Genomic DNA, 23898 nt, shown 5'->3' on the forward strand with positions numbered 1-23898 from the left:
CATAGGATTGTTAAATCTGATATCGGTATCTTAGGCTGCCAACTAGAATTCAGGTTCATAACACAAATTTTACTCATTTGAGCAAAATTATGAGTTGATGGCCCTGCAATTGGTTCGAATCTGGCCACTTGACCCTGTTAGTGGATTTATGTTTCCCATATTAATCATGGAGTTGATGAAGTCACTAAAAAAGAGGTTCTGATCATTGCTGTATCTCTCGACGATGCTCTTTGTCGTTGAATTAGCCAGATTGCTGGAATACAACTCTTGGTCTGATAGGAGAATGCCCTTATTGTTTAGCAAATTTTTGAAGTAATGGTTGTCAAATAAGTCTGTTGAGTTCTGGTCAAGAGAAGTTGTCTTGTTCCCATCACCATTGACTGGGCACAAGCTCTGCAGCTGTGATACTAGGCTAGTGTCCATGGTGCTGTCTGGAGCTCCGGTATTAGAAAAATTGAACAACCTTGAACTAAAAGTAGCACATCTTGCCAATCCTATTGTATGAGCACCTGCAGTAAAACCGTCAGTTCCATTAGTATTTAGGAGATTCAAGAGGTAATCTTGTCAGAACTCTTGTAAGTATGATAATATGTATACCTTGTAAGGCCACAACGTCAGTTAAGTTGAGGCCTTGATCACCAAACTTAGAAATGACGCTGTCTAGGGGATCAAACGGAGATGGAAGGTTTGAGTTTGCTCCGGTCTGGTTGGCCACCATTCCATCTCTCCTTCCTAGCAATACTCTATATGAATGCCCTCCACTCTGCAACATTAAATTATTAGTCAAGTACATACGTAACCAAGACTAATGAATTGCGGGCACCTAGTCACCTACTGCTATTTTGTTCCTTTTCATCTGTGATTTTTCTAGATGCACGACAATATGACATACCAATGCTATTGAATCGCGGGCAGCTATTGCTAGTATATCAGCACAGGACACAACTCCACTGCATGAACTCTCCACTGCACTTTTGATCTTGTCCACAACGTCAAACCCTCTTAGAGAATTCTGGTTAGGAAGAGCGAGCTTTTCACTGTCGCTTCCATCCAGAAGAACAGACCCATCACAACCCTATTCACAAAACCATAAGATATTGTTGTTAGAGACGAAAATCTGTACACGAGTATTTGATTATTCTATACGTACAGCTACAACTTTTCCGGCCTGCACAGTCTGGTTTGGCTCATGATCAGCTCGATCTTAATGATATGTACAACTAGAACTCCTGCAGTATATGTATTTCATGCATGCATTGGAAGAAATCAAAGCTGTTTGAGAGGAAAACTTACATTGACAAAGCAATCATGGAAGTGAAGTCGAAGCAAAGAAGCTCCCATCCTCATTTCATTCATAATAGCAATTTGAACCTGTTTTCTTACAATCTGAAAGAGATTAGGGCATGTTTTTTCATAAAAATTAGCAGTTAGCTGGCATTTCACATCCACAATGTTGAACACCAACAAAGTTAGTAGCAAAATGACACTTTTTATGCCTTTTGAACTCTTCATACTTAGTGGTTGTATATTAACAAGCACAAATAATAACTAAGCCAAGGATTCTAGTTTGTAATGAGAGATGATTATAATGAAGATAATGAACTCTCTAAGTTGCATAACTTAACCATATTTGGAGCTCTATTTATAACTAGTGGGATTCCGAGTAACGGGTAATTAATGTTATTAAACTATATCCACTTAACTTAAATTATAGGTTGAATTTATACATACGTAATATTATTTTAGGTCGTTTAGGATGATCAAAAAAAGTTGTTGCCTTTATCAAAATTCTCAATGTCACTACTTGAATTAAGTGACAAGGATATGTATATGATGATTAAAATGCATAAACTTGATAATAGTAAGAGTCTGCAAGTAGAATTTTGACACGTCAACAATTGAAAGTTGAGGCAATGTGACACTTAATTCTGAACAGAGAAAGATACGTAGAAATATAAAATGCTTTATAGTATGTATGGTGCTTTGACGTATGGCGGCTGTAGCACATTTAATTGTTATAATCTTGCACTAAAACACTTATAACATAATCAATTAACTAATACCCCTCTTCATGCAGAAGTTCATATCAGTTTCTCTGGGCAGAGTAAGTAGAGAAATTAATTAGTGGGATCAAACTCATCGCATTTTACTAGTAGTGTACTAATTTCATTTAAATGTATCTTGTATATTTATTAATTACTTGTATTGGAAATGAGTTTAAAATGATTTTAAAATCACCATGTCATCATCTTATAGGTTGGTCTACCACAATTGCCTGAAGCAACCACATTTTGCCTTGTGGATGAGGACAATAGGGCACCATATTTGAACATCGATTGTATAATAAATGCAAAAATATATTTTAAGAAAAAAAGTAACTTTTTAATAGTTAGCTCAAAACCGATGGAAATATTTCTTTTGGTGTGTAATTGTTTTATTTTCCACAAGCTTAATCGACAATTTTAATAGTTTGTAATACTTTATTTTGAATAAGCATATGTATTTCACAAGCTTAATTGACAAAATTAGAGTAATTGTAACATTTTGAGGAGCTAGATTATCATACTTTAGAACCATACACGATGAGGATATCGGAAACTAGGATTTAACATAAGCAATGTCTATTCCCACTATAATTATTAAGCTAAGTGAATAGTTAAACACTTATACCTTCAATCCTTATAATTATTAACAGCGCAATAAATTTACTTTATACCTTCAATCCTTTTAAAACTTTTCATACTCCGTACAATTAACTTTTCTTTTGTTAGGTTTTAAAAGGATAAAGAGTCGAAAATTATTCCAGTAGAAGCTAATTGATTTTGAAACTTGGTTTTGCTCCAATATTCCCTACATGTATGATCGAAGTGATGATACACGAACCATTTCTTTGTCCAATGTCAATGTCATTCAATTCAAAGTTGATACACAATCACAGAGACCAACCCTAAGTTGCTAATTAAGATTATATTAGTTTCGCAAAAAGCTAAAATACTTTTAAGTTGTAAGCAAGCATTATAATTCAGGATTAAGGTCAACTTGTGCATATATACTCTAAATTATTCGATTCAAATTTGTCCTATTTTTTAGATTGAATCTTGGTTAAGTGCTTTCTTGCCTACAAATTTTTTGTTTGTTCTGTCATATTGCATGTTCTAGCTTTTCTCATGAATTATATATTTCAGTGGCATTCAAAGAGATATGCACTGTTAAGACCCTCAAAGAAGCACTTTTGGTTTTTGAAAAAGTCTAATTTGGCAAGCCAATTAAAGGGTTCAAGTTGTTACAGACAATGTTCATGTAACGTCGCACCCATGTTACTTGGACTCTTCAATTACCTCAAGTATTTGTGTCGGATCCTCGATACTCGAATATGGATATAACATTTAGACAGTTCAATTTAATTCAAAATTGTTGATTTTTTTTTCACAAAATGATCGAACCGGAAACTTGGACACCTACCCATGTCGGACATGGGTACCCTAGTTCGAGTAACAAAACATTGCACGATCAACATGAAATGCATGCATTGGACAACTGTTATAGATTGTTCTTTTATAAAAGTATACAGAGTTGACAGTTATAGTATGTCCATTTATAAAATTATGTCATATCTTTAATGATACAGAGACAACAATTTCCAACCAGAGTGAGTTGTATATTGTCAAAACAGCTACTTATGAATAGAGCTGTCAGTTCGAGTAAACGGATCGGGTTAGAGTCGAGTAAGAGTGGGTCGGATCGGGTCAATTCGGATTAATTCCATAACCTATGCGAGTTCGGGTCTGGGTTGGGTCATGTTTGAGTTGGGTCACGTCGGGTCATACTTCTTATCGGGTTTGGGTCCGGTTAATAACAGGTCGGGTTACATTCGGGTCGGGTTAATTCGGGTTAAAATGGGTTAGGGTAATTATCAGGTTCGAGTCAAGTCAATAATTTGCGGGTTAGAATCAGGCGGATCATTCTCGGGTTTGAGTCGGGTTCGGTTCAAGTCAATAATTTGCGGATTATAATTAGGTCGGGTCATTTTCAAGTCGGTTCATTCTCGGGTTCAAGTCGGGTTCTGTTCAAGTCAATAATTTGTTAGTTATAATTAGGTTGGGTGATTTCCAAGTAGGGTCATTCTCAGATTCAAGTCGGGTTATGTTCAAGTCAATAATTTGCATGTTACAATCAGGCCGGGTCATTTTCAAGTCAGGTCATATTCGGATTCAACTAATTATAAATAAATAATTATTATTTTAATCAAGCTAATTATTTCCTTTAACTATAATATGCATGGCAATATACTAGGGAACTATAGTCTATAATTTAAGAAGATAATTATCTCCTTTGACCATACAAAAAATATATACTATATTTAACTCTTAAATTTGAGTATGATGCTCTTTTCTTTTGTTGGCTTGGACCGACTTGGTCTCCCTAGACAAAATGCTTTGATTAACAATAATAAGGTGGTCTAAATTGCATTTAAGGTGATTTGAAATCGGGTCAGAAAAATTTGGGTTGAATTTAGGTCGAGTTAATAACAAGTCACGTAAATTTCGAGTCGGGTTAGTAACATATCGAGTTGAATTTGTTGTCATAAATGTCCGTGGTAGACTTGTGTTTACGAAATCGGTGCAAGGTGCGAACGGGTAAATTGACTGTTTAAAGGCATATTGGATGGTTTTACCCATCCAAATGAGCTCCCGGAGGGTATTAGGGACCATGGTAAACAACTCGGTAATTTTTATTTACGGGCGAAAAAAGGTCAAAAAATCCCAAAATTAAAGGCTATTATCCACGCTTTTTGAGGAATTTTGAGGTTACGAGGCCCGGTGGCGAAAAGTGTTAAGATCCTAGAGGATACATCTCAGGGTTATATAATGCCTTTGGGAACCATATATGACCATTATATTTTATCATAAATGTCCGTGGTGGGTTTGAGTTCACAAAATCGGTGCAAGGAGCGAACGGATAAATTGACCGTTTAAAGGCATGTTGGATGATTTTACCCACCCAAATGGGCTCCCAGAGGATATAAGGGACCATGGTAAACATCTCAGTAATTTTTATTTACGGGCGAAAAAAGGTCAAAAAATTCCAAAATTAAAGGCTATTATCCACGCTTTTTGAGATATTTTGAGGTTATGGAGCTCGGTGGAGAAAACTGTTGAGATCCTAAAAGATACATCTCAGAGTCATGTAATGTCTTTTGGAACCATAAATGACCATTATATGTAGTCTTAAATGTCCGTGGTAGGCTTGTGTTTTAGAAATCGGTGCAAGGTGCGAACGGGTAAATTGACCGTTTAAATGCATATTAAATGGTTTTACCCACCCAAATGGGCTCCCGGAGGGTATTAGGGACCATGGTAAACATCTTGGTAATTTTTATTTCCGGGCAAAAAAAGGTCAAAAAATCCCAAAAATTAAAGGCTATCATCCACGCTTTTTCAGAAATTTTGAGGTTATAGGGCCCGGTGGGGAAAAGTGCTGAGATCCTTGAGAATACATCTTAGAGTCATATAATGCCTTTTGAAACCATATATGACCATTATATTTTGTCATAAATGTCCGTGGTGGGTTTGAGTTCACAAAATCGCTGCAAGGTGCGAATGGGTAAATTGACCGTTTAAAGGCATGTAGGATGATTTTACCCACCTAAATGGGCTCCCGGAGAGTATTAGGGACCATGGTAAACATCTCGTTAATTTTTATTTTCGAGCGAAAAAAGGTAAAAAAAATCCCAAAATTAAAGGCTATTATCCACGCTTTTTGAGAAATTTTGAGGTTACGAGGTCCTATGGAGAAAAGTGTTAAGATCCTAGAGGATACATCTCAGGGTTATATAATGTCGTTTGGAACTATTCATGACCATTAAGCGTTGTCATAAATGTCCGTGGTAGGCTTGTATTCACGAAATCGGTGTAAATTAAGAACGTGTAAGTTGACTGTTTTAAGGCATATTGGATGGTTTTAGCCATCTAAATGGGCTCCCGGAGGATATTAGGGATCATGGTAAACATCTTGGTAATTTTTATTTTCGGGCGAAAAAAGGTCTTAAAATCCCAAAATTAAAGGCTATTATCCACGCTTTTTGAGGTATTTTGAGGTTATGGGGCCCGGTGGCGAAAACTGTTGAGATCCTAAAAGATACATCTCAGGGTCATGTAATGTCTTTTGGAACCATATATGACCATTATATGTAGTCTCAAATGTCCGTGGTAGGCTTGTGTTTAAGAAATCGGTGCAAGGTGCGAACGGGTAAATTGACCGTTTAAATGCATATTGGATGGTTTTACCCACCCAAATGGGCTGCCGGAGGGTATTAGGGACCATGGTAAACATCTCGGTAATTTTTATTTCCGGGCTAAAAAAGGTCAAAAAACCCCAAAATTAAAGGCTATCATCCACGATTTTTCAGAAATTTTGAGGTTATAGGGCCCGGTGGGGAAAAGTGTTGAGATCCTTGAGAATACATCTTAGGGTCATATAGTGTCTTTTGAAACCATATATGACCAATTATATTTTGTCATAAATGTGCGTGGTGGGTTTGAGTTCACAAAATCGCTGCAAGGTGCAAACGGGTAAATTGACCGTTTAAAGGCATGTTGGATGATTTTACCCACCTAAATGGGCTCCTGGAGAGTATTAGGGACCATGGTAAACATCTCGTTAATTTTTATTTTTGGGCGATAAAAGGTAAAAAAATCCCAAAATTAAAGGCTATTGTCCACGCTTTTTGAGAAATTTTGAGGTTACGAGTTCCGGTGGCAAAAAGTGTTAAGATCCAAGAGGATACATCTCTGGGTTATATAATGCCGTTTGGAACTATTCACGACCATTAAGCGTTGTCATAAATGTCCGTGGTAGGCTTGTATTCACGAAATCGGTGTAAATTGCGAACGTGTAAGTTGATTGTTTTAAGGCATATTGGATGGTTTTAGCCATCTAAATGGGCTCCCGGAGGGTATTAGGGATCATGGTAAACATCTCGGTAATTTTATTTTCGGGCGAAAAGAGGTCTAAAAATCCCAAAATTAAAGGCTATTATCCACGCTTTTTGAGGTATTTTGAGGTTATGGGGCCCGGTGGCGAAAACTGTTGAGATCCTAAAAGATACATCTCAGGGTCATGTAATGTCTTTTGGAACCATATATGACCATTATATGTAGTCTCAAATGTCCGTGGTAGGCTTGTGTTTAAGAAATCGGTGCAAGGTGCGAACGGGTAAATTGACCGTTTAAATGCATATTGGATGGTTTTACCCACCCAAATGGGCTGCCGGAGGGTATTAGGGACCATGGTAAACATCTCGGTAATTTTTATTTCCGGGCTAAAAAAGGTCAAAAAACCCCAAAATTAAAGGCTATCATCCACGATTTTTCAGAAATTTTGAGGTTATAGGGCCCGGTGGGGAAAAGTGTTGAGATCCTTGAGAATACATCTTAGGGTCATATAGTGTCTTTTGAAACCATATATGACCAATTATATTTTGTCATAAATGTCCGTGGTGGGTTTGAGTTCACAAAATCGCTGCAAGGTGCAAACGGGTAAATTGACCGTTTAAAGGCATGTTGGATGATTTTACCCACCTAAATGGGCTCCTGGAGAGTATTAGGGACCATGGTAAACATCTCGTTAATTTTTATTTTTGGGCGATAAAAGGTAAAAAAATCCCAAAATTAAAGGCTATTGTCCACGCTTTTTGAGAAATTTTGAGGTTACGAGTTCCGGTGGCAAAAAGTGTTAAGATCCAAGAGGATACATCTCTGGGTTATATAATGCCGTTTGGAACTATTCATGACCATTAAGCGTTGTCATAAATGTCCGTGGTAGGCTTGTATTCACGAAATCGGTGTAAATTGCGAACGTGTAAGTTGATTGTTTTAAGGCATATTGGATGGTTTTAGCCATCTAAATGGGCTCCCGGAGGGTATTAGGGATCATGGTAAACATCTCGGTAATTTTATTTTCGGGCGAAAAGAGGTCTAAAAATCCCAAAATTAAAGGCTATTATCCACGCTTTTTGAGGTATTTTGAGGTTATGGGGCCCGGTGGCGAAAACTGTTGAGATCCTAAAAGATACATCTCAGGGTCATGTAATGTCTTTTGGAACCATATATGACCATTATATGTAGTCTCAAATGTCCGTGGTAGGCTTGTGTTTAAGAAATCGGTGCAAGGTGCGAACGGGTAAATTGACCGTTTAAATGCATATTGGATGGTTTTACCCACCCAAATGGGCTGCCGGAGGGTATTAGGGACCATGGTAAACATCTCGGTAATTTTTATTTCCGGGCTAAAAAAGGTCAAAAAACCCCAAAATTAAAGGCTATCATCCACGATTTTTCAGAAATATTGAGGTTATAGGGCTCGGTGGGGAAAAATGTTGAGATCCTTTAGAATACATCTTAGAGTCATATAATGCCTTTTGAAACCATATATGACCAATTATATTTTGTCATAAATGTCTGTGGTGGGTTTGAGTTCACAAAATTGTTGCAAGGTGCGAACGGGTAAATTAACCTTTTAAAGGCATGTTGGATGATTTTACCCACCTAAATGGGCTCCCGGAGAGTATTAGGGACCATGGTAAACATCTCGTTAATTTTTATTTTCGAGCGAAAAAAGGTAAAAAAAATCCAAAAATTAAAGGCTATTATCCACGCTTTTTGAGAAATTTTGAGGTTACGAGGTCCTATGGAGAAAAGTGTTAAGATCCTAGAGGATACATCTCAGGGTTATATAATGCTGTTTGGAACTATTCATGACCATTATACGTTGTCATAAATGTCCGTGGTAGGCTTGAGTTCACGAAATCGGTGTAAGTTGCGAACGGGTAAATTGACCGTTTAAATGCATATTGGATGGTTTTACCCACCCAAATGGGCTCCCGGAGGATATTAGGAATCATGGTAAACATCTCGTTAATTTTCATTTTCGGGCGAAAAAAGGTCTTAAAATCCCAAAATTAAAGGCTATTATCCACGCTTTTTGAGATATTTTGAGGTTATGAGGCCCGGTGGCGAAAACTGTTGAGATCCTAAAATATACATTTCAGGGTCATGTAATGTCTTTTGGAACCATATATGACTATTATATGTAGTCTCAAATGTCCGTGGTAGGCTTGTGTTTAAGAAATCGGTGCAAGGTGCAAACGAGTAAATTGATCGTTTAAATGCATATTGGATGGTTTTACTCACCCAAATGGGCTCCCGGAGGGTATTAGGGATCATGGTAAACATCTTGGTAATTTTTATTTTCGGGCGAAAAAAGGTCTTAAAATCCCAAAATTAAAGGCTATTATCCACGCTTTTTGAGGTATTTTGAGGTTATGGGGCCCGGTGGCGTAAACTGTTGAGATCCTAAAAGATACATCTCAGGGTCATGTAATGTCTTTTGGAACCATATATGACCATTATATGTAGTCTCAAATGTCCGTGGTAGGCTTGTGTTTAAGAAATCGGTGCAAGGTGCGAACGGGTAAATTGACCGTTTAAATGCATATTGGATGGTTTTACCCACCCAAATGGGCTGCCGGAGGGTATTAGGGACCATGGTAAACATCTCGGTAATTTTTATTTCCGGGCTAAAAAAGGTCAAAAAACCCCAAAATTAAAGGCTATCATCCACGATTTTTCAAAAATTTTGAGGTTATAGGGCCCGGTGGGGAAAAGTGTTGAGATCCTTGAGAATACATCTTAGGGTCATATAGTGTCTTTTGAAACCATATATGACCAATTATATTTTGTCATAAATGTGCGTGGTGGGTTTGAGTTCACAAAATCGCTGCAAGGTGCAAACGGGTAAATTGACCGTTTAAAGGCATGTTGGATGATTTTACCCACCTAAATGGGCTCCTGGAGAGTATTAGGGACCATGGTAAACATCTCGTTAATTTTTATTTTTGGGCGATAAAAGGTAAAAAAATCCCAAAATTAAAGGCTATTGTCCACGCTTTTTGAGAAATTTTGAGGTTACGAGTTCCGGTGGCAAAAAGTGTTAAGATCCAAGAGGATACATCTCTGGGTTATATAATGCCGTTTGGAACTATTCACGACCATTAAGCGTTGTCATAAATGTCCGTGGTAGGCTTGTATTCACGAAATCGGTGTAAATTGCGAACGTGTAAGTTGATTGTTTTAAGGCATATTGGATGGTTTTAGCCATCTAAATGGGCTCCCGGAGGGTATTAGGGATCATGGTAAACATCTCGGTAATTTTATTTTCGGGCGAAAAGAGGTCTAAAAATCCCAAAATTAAAGGCTATTATCCACGCTTTTTGAGGTATTTTGAGGTTATGGGGCCCGGTGGCGAAAACTGTTGAGATCCTAAAAGATACATCTCAGGGTCATGTAATGTCTTTTGGAACCATATATGACCATTATATGTAGTCTCAAATGTCCGTGGTAGGCTTGTGTTTAAGAAATCGGTGCAAGGTGCGAACGGGTAAATTGACCGTTTAAATGCATATTGGATGGTTTTACCCACCCAAATGGGCTGCCGGAGGGTATTAGGGACCATGGTAAACATCTCGGTAATTTTTATTTCCGGGCTAAAAAAGGTCAAAAAACCCCAAAATTAAAGGCTATCATCCACGATTTTTCAGAAATTTTGAGGTTATAGGGCCCGGTGGGGAAAAGTGTTGAGATCCTTGAGAATACATCTTAGGGTCATATAGTGTCTTTTGAAACCATATATGACCAATTATATTTTGTCATAAATGTCCGTGGTGGGTTTGAGTTCACAAAATCGCTGCAAGGTGCAAACGGGTAAATTGACCGTTTAAAGGCATGTTGGATGATTTTACCCACCTAAATGGGCTCCTGGAGAGTATTAGGGACCATGGTAAACATCTCGTTAATTTTTATTTTTGGGCGATAAAAGGTAAAAAAATCCCAAAATTAAAGGCTATTGTCCACGCTTTTTGAGAAATTTTGAGGTTACGAGTTCCGGTGGCAAAAAGTGTTAAGATCCAAGAGGATACATCTCTGGGTTATATAATGCCGTTTGGAACTATTCATGACCATTAAGCGTTGTCATAAATGTCCGTGGTAGGCTTGTATTCACGAAATCGGTGTAAATTGCGAACGTGTAAGTTGATTGTTTTAAGGCATATTGGATGGTTTTAGCCATCTAAATGGGCTCCCGGAGGGTATTAGGGATCATGGTAAACATCTCGGTAATTTTATTTTCGGGCGAAAAGAGGTCTAAAAATCCCAAAATTAAAGGCTATTATCCACGCTTTTTGAGGTATTTTGAGGTTATGGGGCCCGGTGGCGAAAACTGTTGAGATCCTAAAAGATACATCTCAGGGTCATGTAATGTCTTTTGGAACCATATATGACCATTATATGTAGTCTCAAATGTCCGTGGTAGGCTTGTGTTTAAGAAATCGGTGCAAGGTGCGAACGGGTAAATTGACCGTTTAAATGCATATTGGATGGTTTTACCCACCCAAATGGGCTGCCGGAGGGTATTAGGGACCATGGTAAACATCTCGGTAATTTTTATTTCCGGGCTAAAAAAGGTCAAAAAACCCCAAAATTAAAGGCTATCATCCACGATTTTTCAGAAATTTTGAGGTTATAGGGCTCGGTGGGGAAAAGTGTTGAGATCCTTGAGAATACATCTTAGAGTCATATAGTGTCTTTTGAAACCATATATGACCAATTATATTTTGTCATAAATGTCTGTGGTGGGTTTGAGTTCACAAAATTGTTGCAAGGTGCGAACGGGTAAATTGACCTTTTAAAGGCATGTTGGATGATTTTACCCACCTAAATGGGCTCCCGGAGAGTATTAGGGACCATGGTAAACATCTCGTTAATTTTTATTTTTGGGCGAAAAAAGGTCTTAAAATCCCAAAATTAAAGGCTATTATCCACGCTTTTTGAGATATTTTGAGGTTATGAGGCCCGGTGGCGAAAACTGTTGAGATCCTAAAATATACATTTCAGGGTCATGTAATGTCTTTTGGAACCATATATGACTATTATATGTAGTCTCAAATGTCCGTGGTAGGCTTGTGTTTAAGAAATCGGTGCAAGGTGCGAACGAGTAAATTGATCGTTTAAATGCATATTGGATGGTTTTACTCACCCAAATGGGCTCCCGGAGGGTATTAGGGACCATGGTAAACATCTCGGTAATTTTTATTTCTGGGCAAAAAAAGGTCAAAAAATCCCAAAATTAAAGGCTATCATCCACGATTTTTCAGAAATTTTGAGGTTAAAGGGCCCGGTGGGGAAAAATGTTGAGATCCTTTAGAATACATCTTAGAGTCATATTATGCCTTTTGTAACCATATATGATCATTATATTTTGTCATAACTGTCTGTGGTGGGTTTGAGTTCACAAAATCGCTGCAAGGTGCGAACGGGTAAATTGACCGTTAAAGGCATGTTGGATGATTTTACCCACCTAAATGGGCTCCCGGAGAGTATTAGGGACCATGGAAAACATCTCGTTAATTTATATTTTAGGGCGGAAAAAGGTTAAAAAATCCCAAAATTAAAGGCTATTATCCACGTTTTTTGAGAAATTTTGAGGTTACGAGGCCCGGTGGCGAAAAGTGTTAAGATCCTAGAGGATACATCTCAGGGTTATATAATGCTGTTTGGAACTATTCATGACCATTATACGTTGTCATAAATGTCCGTGGTAGGCTTGAGTTCACGAAATCGGTGTAAGTTGCGAACGGGTAAATTGATCGTTTAAATGCATATTGGATGGTTTTACCCACCCAAATGGGCTCCCGGAGGATATTAGGGATCATGGTAAACATCTCGGTAATTTTTATTTCCGGGCAAAAAAAGGTCAATAAATCCCAAAATTAAAGGCTATTATCCATGCTTTTTGAAGAATTTTGATGTGACGGGGCACGGAGGCGAAAAGTGTTGAGATCCTAGAGGATACGTTTCAGAGACATATAATGCCGTTTGGAACCATATATGACCATTATATGCTGTCATAAATGTCCTAGTAGGCTTGAGTTCACGAAATCGGTGCAAGGTGCAAACGGGTAAATTGACAATTAAAAGGCATATTAGATGGTTTAACCAATCTAAATGGGCTCCCAGAGGATATTAGGGATCTGGTAAACATCTCGTTAATTTTTATTTTCAGGGGAAAAAGGTCAAAAAAATTCTTAAATTAAAGGCTATTATCCACGCTTTTTGAGAAATTTTGAGGTTACGAGTTCCGGTGGCAAAAAGTGTTAAGATCCAAGAGGATACATCTTAGGGTTATATAATGCCGTTTGGAACTATACATGACCATTATATGTTGTCATAAATGTCCGTGGTAGGCTTGAGTTCACGAAATCGGTGTAAGCTACGAACGTGTAAATTGACTGTTTAAAGGCATATTGGATGGTTTTACCCACCTAAATGGATGGTTATAATCAAGTCGGGTCATTCTCGGGTTCAAATCGGGTTCGGTTCAAGTCAATAATTTGCGGGTTATAATCAGGTTGGGTGATTTCCAAGTCGGGTCATTCTCGGATTCAAGTCGGGTTATGTTCAAGTCAATAATTTGCAGGTTACTATCAGGTTGGGTCATTTCCAAGTCAGGTCATATTCGCAATCAACTAACTATAAATAGATAATTATCATTTTTATCAAGCTAATTATTTCCTTTAACTATAATATACATGGCAATATATTACGGAAGATAATTATCTCCTTTGACCATACGACAAATATATACTATATTTAACTCTTAAATTTGAGAATGATGCTCCTTTCTTTTGATTGATTGGACCGACTTGGTCTCCCTAGACAAAATGCTTTGATGAACAATAATAAGGTGGTCTAAATTTCATTTAAGGTGATTTGAAATCGGGTCAGGAACAATTTGGGTTTAATTTAAGTCAGGTCAATAACAAGTCGTGTTGATTTCGAGTCGGGTTAGTAACAGATCGGACTGAATTTTTGGGTCAGGTTAGTAATTAGGGGTGTTCAGATCCGGGTACCCGGGACTTCGAGTACCCGGAAATGCGGGTACCCGAGGTTTCGGGTAGTCAAGTACTCAGCCCATGTCCCGACCTGCGAAATCCGGGTACCCGAAATTCCCGAGTCGGGTCAGAAGGTACTCGAATAAAAGTTCAAAATAAAAATTTAAATAAATAAAATTTAATGCTTGCAATTGAAAGCATAAATCTCTCATACACAAATTGAAGATAATCAAGATTCAACCAGGGAATTAAAAGAAATTGAGAATAAAATTTAGATACAACCACAAATAATATACTGACAAAACAACTAAAACATTCACAAATGAACGAACCATTGAGAATTTATGTCAATTGGATCAATCTTATCATGTTTGAGCAAAATACTAGAGAAATCATTAGATTTCTTAATATCAATAGGAGTTAAATTATCAAATTGAACTTGACGAGGAACTTTCTTGGGGGAAGTGTCGGTTGTCGAATGTATAAATGGCCGATTTAGAAGTAGTATTGCTAGGATTGATAGGTTCGCAACTGAAGCTTGGCTGAGAAGGGAGTCTATGGCGGTTTCTAGCGAGCTTATCTACAACGATTCGTTCTCGGGATCGAATACCTATTGCGTGGTTCCGTTTTTTGGGTTGACGAAAGCTTGCTCTTGATGTTTGCTATGAATTTGCTTATTGTAATAGGTGAGTGAAGGAGAGAGAAAGAGGAGTGAAGGAGAGAGAGAGAGAGAGAGAGAGAGAGAGAGGAGGTAGGTGCTTGAAGGAGAAAGAGGGGGGGGGGGGAAGAAGAGAAAGTGAATGACGACTGATGGCTGCGCATAAAACCCTAATTCCCTAGCAAAGTAGCAATATATATTTTTTATATATATATAAAAAAAAAGCTTAGCGGGTTAGCGGGTACCCATCTAACACAAAAGGCGGCCCATGACCCGACCCGCTACACCTCAGTTTTGCCGGGTCGGGTACCCGACCCGCTAATTTTGAAAAAAAACTGAAAAAATACCCGCTAAAATCTATCGGGTCAGCGGGTCAACCGGGTCGGGTATTTTTTAACACCCTTATTAGTAATAGGTCTGGTAAAATTCGAGTCGGGTCAATAACAAGTCGGGTTGAATTTGGGTCAGGTTAATAACAAGTCGGGTTGATTCGGGTCGGATTTGTAACAAGTTGGGTTAAATTCGGGTCGGGTTGAAGTTAGTAACAAGTCGAGTTAAATTCGGGTTTTGAAGGGTTAAAACGGGTTAGGGTCAATTTCAGTTCAAGTCGGGTTCGGTTTAGGTCAATAATTTACGGGTTACATTCGGGTCAGGTCATCTCCAGGTGAGTTCATGTTCGGGTTTGGGTCTCACATACTTGGGTCAACTCGAGTCTAGGGTTGGTTTCAGGTCGGGTTTGGGTCACCATTTTTTCGGGTTCAAATGGGTCGGTAAATAATCGGGTTTGAGTCGGTATTTCGGGTCGGGTCAACTTTTGACAGCTCTACTTATGACCACATGGCCAATAAATGAACATGAATTTTATTCACTGTTCTTAAGGATTATAGATTTATAGACAAGAAGGAAGTCTAGTGAATTTACAATTAGAGCATATCTAATAATTGTGGCTTATTAGAACCTGTGACACGCCTACACACAATGTGAACAAACATAATCTTATTGTATCCTCGCGTGATTCTGATCCTCTCATCTGCATACCTTTTACATTTTATTAGGAGGAAAAATCTATTACAAAAATGTGTTTGGAGATCATCAACAAATTGAAAAAACAGGTGATAGATATCTCACAGAAGCTCCAGGTTGAATCTGGTTTCCATATTAACCGGAAGTCCAAATGAACCAAATATGATCGCTGGATCATCCATTTTGACATCATATATTTTACTCTCAGTTTTCCTGTAAGTAACACCAAAAGTGTGTTAGAATCACAGGTCTGGAGAAATGTACACAAGATTACAGTAGCATGAAAGCATTATGTTGTGTGGAGATTTATGTTACAAAGTCCATAAAAGACGTTTGCATCTTTTCTTTGCCTAAATTTAATTGCAAGTTACTCTACACAGATAACAAGACATACTGAAATGTGCCAGTCATGGAGAATCTGAAGCCAAGTACTATGTCAACCAAAAACTTCATTTGTCCATCTTTCTTGATTATCTGAAAATAGGAAAAAATGAATGTTAGAATTATTCTACATCAAAGTTACCACTACTTGCTGCAAATTTACCTGTGAACCCATGAGACCGTTAGCTGCATTCTCCAACCAGCTGTCTGTCTCCACCTGCCCCGGAAAAAAAAAGTTTAACTTCAATATCAATCAATTAATCAATCAGAGCCTTAATCCCATAAGTTTTAACTTCAATAGAAGAATATAAATGTAAATTCAGATTTCTCATGTGGAGTGTTATGATTAGAGAAGAGAAAAATATTAGTCTTTTCAAGAATAGAATAATCATCATTCACTAATGAACCACATAACTTCATCACACTAAACTAAGTTAATTCATCTCCATCATTGCAAGATTGAATTCTTCTGGTCTTCATGAATAATGATGACCAGCAAGCAAAATATGCGATATTTTATGCATATTATGGACATATGACTATATGAGTGATAAATAAATAAAAAAAAAAAAAAAGAGGAGATTCTGACATGTATCATACCTGAGAGCTCCAGATCATCTTCCATTCACCCTCAAGAAGCTGAGGTTCACCATCCTTATCTTGAGCTGTGGAAATTAGCTTATCAATTGCCTGCAACATTTGCAAGCAAATGTAATGGATACAAACATGAAAAAACAAAAAAAGTAATATTTATTATTCACACCTTCTCTCTTAAAAACGTCACAGAAAACTCACCTCTGTCACTCCAATTCCAGTAGAAATCGCAGAAAGCAACTCTTGCCTAGGTTCAGTTTCCTTCTGGAGCACAAAAGTGGTGCCCTGCACTACAGAACAGTGATAGAGGTCCTTAGGTTCAATTTTCAATGTTAAGCATGTAATAACTATAAATGTCACTACTCACTACTATGATATTAGATAAATATATACAAGTATATGCCTTACAACCATAAATTTTTTTTGTACAGAGTATGCATGCTAAAGCTACATACCTTATTCCCCCTTGAAATACGTAAGTTTCCAGAATCTGACAAATATGTCGTATCCAGCCAACCCTTTGCTTCATCTCCCAGAAGTCTGAATGGAACTGGATAAGGTACCTTAAATGGTAGGAATTTCAAAGAAAAGGCTGCCCTGTCAAACTGGAAAAGAATTCGTTTTCCATCCCTGACAGATGCCACAGCCTGTAAAACGAGGAAATAATAATGTATTGATTCAGTAATTAATGGAAAGGGAGAGGAATTGTGATTGAACTGATGAACCTGGAAAAAAAGCTATACACCAATTTTGAAAGCTAGTTTATTCTGAGTGCCTTATTATAGGAACTACAAAACTACCTAAGCAGTTTGTGCTGGAAATGGGCATAACTTACCTCCACTTTTAGCTCGCCAACAGCATCAGAAAATTTCACAATATTTGACACTCGTGGATCATTTGTTTGTAGATATACCTCTTGGAATACACTGAAGAAATCAACTCCTACAAATGTTCTCTGTCATGGAAATACACAATCAAATTTGGATAAGTAGAAAAGTTTATAGGAGGAAAATTATCAAATGGCACCAGTAGAGATCTGGGTGAAATTAAGGATCGATAATCTCAGGCCAACCAAAAAAAAAAAGACTGAACAAAAGATAAGATATTTATCCACATGTCAAGGAAAAAACTTTGCACCATTTACTTAACTATCCATTTATCAAAGGAAACATCACCTTCTACCTTTAACATGTTAAGAAAAATTGAGGATACAAATTTACTCCATACTATTTAGGAAAGCGTGAGGTTTATATTCTGACTCATTACGATGGAATGCACAAAATCTACTCAGGAACAAAAGCAATATTCGACATCAATCATCACCCAAAAACTTTTGAATGAAAGTAATAGAATTCCAATCAAAGCATAAATAGATGTAAAGGAGCACAAGATTGTTATTGACCTGAATTGGAGAGGCAGTTCCTGGCCTTGTAGTGAACATCAATCGCCACTTACCTTCTATCAAACTAGAGCTTGTCTGAAAAATCGAAAGTATAAATCAAGCCAGAGGCATTGGAGCCATGACTCGAGTTAAAAAGGAAACGATCAAACTCCAATTCTCGTAAGAGAAAAGATCTAAGAACATCGAGCAAACAACTTCTTCTAGTTCTTTTCAAGACAAGATATGATGAATACATTCACTTATTTTGCAAACTAACCTACAATCCTACCAATTTTCTTCAACAAATATCTTAAATCAACCAGCAATTTCACCAAACCTTTTGATAGGCACGTCGAAACTCCAATCCAACTCAAAGTAGTATTAGCTAGCAACCCAAACCTCAAATACCTATATTCATATATGTTACTAGTCTTGATTTTCCCCTTAGTTCTACTTATTTCAAGACTAATAAGTTCAAATAAGTTAATTTCAAGATAAATAAGGGTTAATCTACAACTAAAATAGTTCTTATACGTCATATAAGTTCATTTAAGTTCAAAATATTAGACGAAATAGACAAGTAAAAATCAAGTGAATAAAGCCGCATCCTAAAACTAAGGTTACACAAAAGCTCTAAAGTCACCTAATTCTTAATACGATTAAAATACACAAATCGGGTTTGGGAACGCAATTCGCTACTTAATAAATTAGTTAAATTACTCCAAACATGTTAGTTATGGTATACACAAATAACTAACCGGATCAGGAACACCGTTAACCTCTTCCAGAACTTGAACCGCTCGTTCCACTTCCTGTAATAATTACATTAATTAGAGATTAAACATAATTAATCATAACAATTAAGATCATACAATTAATTAATTTTATAAAAAAAAAAAAAGGAAAGAGATGAATATATACTTTGAGCTGTTGAGGAGAAGCAGCGCGACCTCGTCCTTGGATGCCAATAAGAGCATCAACAAGCCTAATCTCATCCCGAGTGAAATTACTAAAAAGCCCTTGTTCTTCAGTTTCATTTGTAAGAGATGATGATGATGAATAAATGCGAAAATTGGGGGTTTTACGAATGGAATTGAAAGCAATCGCATTGTTAGGGTTTCGATTTGATGAGGAAGAAGAAAATGGTGGAAATTGGGTTAATCGAAACCCTAACCCTAGAGCTGCGATTTCCGTAGTCGCCATTGTTGTAACAGAGGAGAGAGAATCTTCAAACTGACTCACTGAGTGAGGTTGGTTGGTTGTTTTTTCCGTTGGTTTGTGGAGGGAAATGAAGATGGAGGAAGATTGTTTTATTCTTGCCAGGTGGCTTGTCGCGAGTCGTACAAGTCAGCACACACTTATCCTACTTGTTTTTTGGAATACTTAATTACATATTGTTCTAATGGTCTCTTCCCGTAATCAGTAATCACGAATTTTACGCGTGTAAAATTAAAGATATTGATGGTTCACACACAATTGGAGACTATGAAAAGTTAAACGAGCTCATATGAAGAGTCAAAATCATAAATTATCATACTCCGTATTTGAAGTACTCGGTATAAAATTGGTTGGCATAACCCGAAAAATTAATGAGCATAAAATGGTAAAGTCGGGAAAAACTGTGTAGATGGCACAAAATTTGGCCCAATGTGTTGAATTGGCACAATGGGCTACTATGATCAATTCAAATTATGTGGAAAAATAGTCATGTACTCCTAAACCAAGATTGACAGATTTAATACTTAGATAAGCTCGTATACACATAAATGGTATTATGATATCGTTTATTACAGATGAATAAGAATAACAAATGTACAATGACCTGATCAACTCGTTACACATGAGTTGAGTGACTACTAATCGACTATACTTGCAACTTTGTAAGTGCTGATCCCACAGTGTAGCGGAGGACTAACTGCTCTGCGATAGAGGCCATAGAGCCTTTTTGTTGCGCAATAGAACCTTAACATTAAGCATCCATGCTGTAAGTCCCACAATAACTGAACAAGAATATATTCGTGTTACCCACTTTTATCTCAGCAATTGCAAACTTAATATCAAAAACCATAACCTGATTTCTGGAGCTGAGCTCATTTGAAAGAGTAACCATCTCAAGATTGCATCTATTAAACAACTCGTCTGCAACATCTATTCACATATTAGTAGTCTGCTTCTGTTGTAACAATGCATTGAAAGACATGACACAAATACTTGTACAACATTTAGATAGAAAGAGCAACAATTGTTGAACCGTATTCTATCAACCTTACACGGTTACATCACACTATCAGCACCACTGACCCTAAAGTATTGCTCAAAAAGACTGAATGAGCATGGTACACAATGTTTGGTCTAAAATTAGGTACCAAATACAATAAAGTGAAATAGGGAAGAAAGGAAGCCAAATAAGAAGAGTCATCTACTAGGGTTCAAAAGCCAAGACAAGGTAGGTAGCCAAATGACTCGAGCTAATCCGGGGAGATGTACTTAATATAGAAAAAAACAACCTTAAATAAGAATGTATTGGATTTCATGCTATAATCAACCCAATTACAGAAAAACAAACACAAGGCAGGTCAATGTAAAACAAAGAGTTCGTATAAACAATACATCACAACCTTAATCCAGAATGTGAATGATTTCATGCTACAATCAACCCAATCACACAAAAACAAACCAGTCAATGTAAAACAACTCATATAAACAATACATCCTATCCTTAAAAGGGTGACAATTAAATCTCAAAAAAGAGCCTCTGCCACAAAGATGATGGACAACAAGATTTCACTGAGGTAAAACAGAGGAAAACACTTATCAAGATTCAAGAGTTATAAAGCCAGACCATACAGACCTATGATCAAGTTCCATACGATGAAAGTTCATCTCTTAAACAGCTTTACAGATCTTGCCTGTAAAACCTGCAGAGAGCCACTTAATATTAATGTATAATAGATCAAAGGGCTGAACCTTACTAGATGATCTTCATCTGATCTTCATCGTCATCTTCGTCAGCAATCTGCCATATACCCACTTGTGGCCAATGTTCAGCTAGCCATGGAACAAGATTAATATACAATCGGCTATTCAGTAGAATTAAAACATAAACCACCTTGAGAATTATTAAACTTACAGAATGAGTTTGCTCTCCAATGGTAAGTTGAAGAGTATCTTAAAAACATACATGATTCAATAAAAAAGACTATATCAGACACCAAGGTTTTAATAGCATTAAGCCGAGAAAGGCTGGTACATGACTTACAACCATTTTTAAATGGAAGGTTACAACTTCCCCTCCTTCCGACCTAACTATTTACCCACTGACACAACGTCAACCGAAATTAATATTAATCTAGTCATATGCATTTTAAACTGGACTCCTAGAACATCCCTACAAACGCCCAAAAAAAAAAAAAAAAAAAAAACCAAAAAACACAAAATATCCAGAGATCAAAGTACTATGTACAGGAGTTAAAACTTTTTCTTCTTCCTGCAATTGGTAGTTCTAATCAGAGAACTTACATTAACGCGGGACAACTTGAATAGTCACCGTCGCCAATGCTCTTCTCTAAGCTTTCAACTCCACAACCTTCAATCAGTAGTTTCAACATTCTTGACTTCCCTGTCTGTCACTAAAGCATCACCCATGCAGACATCTTCAACAGGTTCATTAATCATCACAAAATCGCTCCCTACCGCCTCTGTTCCACCTGCCACAGCCTCATCTTGCTTCAAGTTGACCTCAGTTCTGTCCTTCACATCTCTCTCTGCCAAAGTTTCTCCCATGTAGGCATCTCCAACAGGTTTTTTCACAGCAACATTAATGTTGTCCTCTTCATTTCCAACAGATGAGCTAATTATATCCTTATTATTCTCAGGCTCTATGTGTTCAATCGGTCCTTTTCCTAAGTCACTAGGCAGCTCTTCATTATGTTGTTCAACCCGATTGTCTACCATCAACCTATACCCGAGCCCATCATTAGTTAATCCATTATCCTGCATATACTCCTCCAATCCAACACCAGTTCCATGACTTCTCACGACTTCATCATCATAGACCTCTTTCACAGCAAGCTCCTTGAGTTCCTTGTGCAGCGTTTCACCACTGTCTTCCCTCCTTGCCTCACTATCTATAACCCTATTTCCTGGCAAAGAATCAACCTCCTCATTGTGCTTATTAACAACAAAAGGAAGATTTCTTAGTCCTTCACTATCGTTTTCAGAGACATTTTCCACAACTTCTTCATTTATATCCTCCACAACTTGATTCTGCCTCTCAAGACACAACAACCTCCTCCTCAGCTCTCCAAGCTCCCTCTCCATCAAGTACAGCCTCTCCTTAAGAATCAAATTCTCTTCCTCCAGTTGCGCGATATGGGTATCCTGATCATCAACTCTATTCTCCAGCACATTATGGTAATCAGCACCGCTGTTCGGGTATATCATCTCAAACCTACTCAAATCATGGTCCAACCTCCTCTCTACCTCCACATGCTCCTCAACATCACTCTCACTCGACCCCCCATCATCCTCTTCATCATAATCATCAACTGCCTCATCATGTCCAGGAGACCTAAGCCTAATCAAACCCTTCATCGACCCATACCCATCAACCCCCCACTCCTCCTTAGCCATATCAACCAAAGCCTCCCTCGAGGGCGAGAACACAGGTGTAGGCAACACCGCAGGTGTCACAGGGCAAGGAGAAACCAGCGAAGCAATCCCACCAGACTTCTTAGCTCGAATTATATACGAAGTAGTATTCCTCGGAGCATGAGCATAAGGTCCCATCCTATTAAACTTCTTCTTAGGGTGGTAAAACCTCCTAGCCTTAAGTCTATTCTGCTGTTCAAGTTCATAAAGCGTCGGCGGCTGATAGCTCAGACCGCCACCAGGCCCTATCGAAGGCACACCACCAATACCACCACCGCCACCAGGCAATGGCTTGTTATTATCCTTCCTCCTACCATCTTTCCTCTTATCCATAGGTTTCTTTCCCTTCCAATTATTGTTATTATTATTGTTATTAATACTACGTCCAGGTTTCGCAATTCCAGCATACATTTGATTCATAGGATTCGCAAATTTCATAGCATTCATTTGAGGCGGAGGCAATGACCACTGACCGTAGTTCTGACCAACCATCATACTCGGCTGATTCGCCGCCATTTGAGCTTGACTCGCCATCATACTCGGCTGATTCGCCGCCATTTGAGCTTGACTAACCATCATATTCGGCTGGTTCGCCGCCATTTGAGCCTGACTAACCATCTGAGCTTGATTCTGCGGCGGTGGCGGCATCTGCTGATTCACCATTTGCGATTGATTCATCATCTGTGAGTGACTCATCATCAACATTTCAGACTGATTATTCTTCATTTTTTTGAATTGATTTTTCTTAAAATTATCATGATTATAATTATTAGCCGATGAATAAAACGGAAAATTCGAGTTGTTGTAATTCGTTACCTGATGCTGATTCATCATTTGAGACTGATCGTTCATTGTTTAATTAAATGATTTAACCACTCACAAACTGCTTCGTCGAAAAACCCTAATTCAAAACCTAATTGAAAAAAACAAACAGAAATTGACGAACTTAATCAAAACTCGAGCTCCACAGTATTAAAATCAAACAAATAAATTATAATATATATATATATATATATATATATATATATATATATATATAAATCAATCAAAAAATCCGATTAAAATTAGATTTAAAATGCGAAAAAATTAAAATCAAATTGTGATCGAAACAAACCCTAGCAAATCAATCAGAGTATGTGCAAAAAAGATGAAAGTTCTGAGCAAAGAGCACGAGATTCTTCCTCCTTTAATACTTTCTCTCTCTAAAATTAATTTTATTTTGGGGAAATTTTATAGATCTCTTAAATTTTTGGTTAGCCGAGAATC

At 37.6% G+C, this 23898-nt stretch overlaps 3 protein-coding genes and 1 long non-coding RNA gene across 4 annotated transcripts; all 4 read right to left on the reverse strand.

Moving 5' to 3' along the window:
* Window positions 1-87: 87 nt before the first annotated feature.
* LOC145626231 (peroxidase N-like) lies at window positions 88-1512 on the reverse strand. The gene is made up of 4 exons (XM_081678659.1): window positions 1294-1512; window positions 893-1075; window positions 598-763; window positions 88-509 (listed from the first exon to the last, which is right to left on the reverse strand). The coding sequence occupies exons 1-4, from the start codon at window positions 1510-1512 to the stop codon at window positions 88-90; spliced, it is 990 nt and encodes a 329-aa protein (XP_081534785.1).
* A 12668-nt stretch (window positions 1513-14180) lies between these two features.
* LOC145628381 (putative plastid-lipid-associated protein 12, chloroplastic) lies at window positions 14181-19258 on the reverse strand. Its single transcript, XM_081680674.1, has 11 exons — window positions 18904-19258; window positions 18741-18794; window positions 18004-18078; window positions 17437-17556; window positions 17057-17248; window positions 16803-16886; window positions 16608-16697; window positions 16171-16224; window positions 16021-16100; window positions 15732-15839; window positions 14181-15641 (listed from the first exon to the last, which is right to left on the reverse strand). The coding sequence occupies exons 1-11, from the start codon at window positions 19183-19185 to the stop codon at window positions 15527-15529; spliced, it is 1254 nt and encodes a 417-aa protein (XP_081536800.1). The 5' UTR covers window positions 19186-19258; the 3' UTR covers window positions 14181-15526.
* A 450-nt stretch (window positions 19259-19708) lies between these two features.
* On the reverse strand, window positions 19709-20969 carry LOC145628383 (uncharacterized). The gene is made up of 3 exons (XR_014111422.1): window positions 20950-20969; window positions 20054-20121; window positions 19709-19982 (listed from the first exon to the last, which is right to left on the reverse strand). It is a non-coding gene; the product is annotated as an uncharacterized LOC145628383 (long non-coding RNA).
* Window positions 20970-21072: 103 nt separating this feature from the next.
* On the reverse strand, window positions 21073-23886 carry LOC145628382 (uncharacterized). The gene is made up of 3 exons (XM_081680675.1): window positions 23747-23886; window positions 23449-23545; window positions 21073-23313 (listed from the first exon to the last, which is right to left on the reverse strand). Exons 2-3 carry the CDS (start codon window positions 23482-23484, stop codon window positions 21571-21573), a joined length of 1779 nt encoding a protein of 592 aa, XP_081536801.1. The 5' UTR covers window positions 23485-23545; window positions 23747-23886; the 3' UTR covers window positions 21073-21570.
* Between the last annotated feature and the right edge of the window lie 12 nt (window positions 23887-23898).

This window comes from Chenopodium album, chromosome 4 (assembly GCF_948465745.1).
Source record: "Chenopodium album chromosome 4, dcCheAlbu1.1, whole genome shotgun sequence".
Taxonomy (NCBI): Eukaryota; Viridiplantae; Streptophyta; class Magnoliopsida; order Caryophyllales; family Amaranthaceae; genus Chenopodium; species Chenopodium album.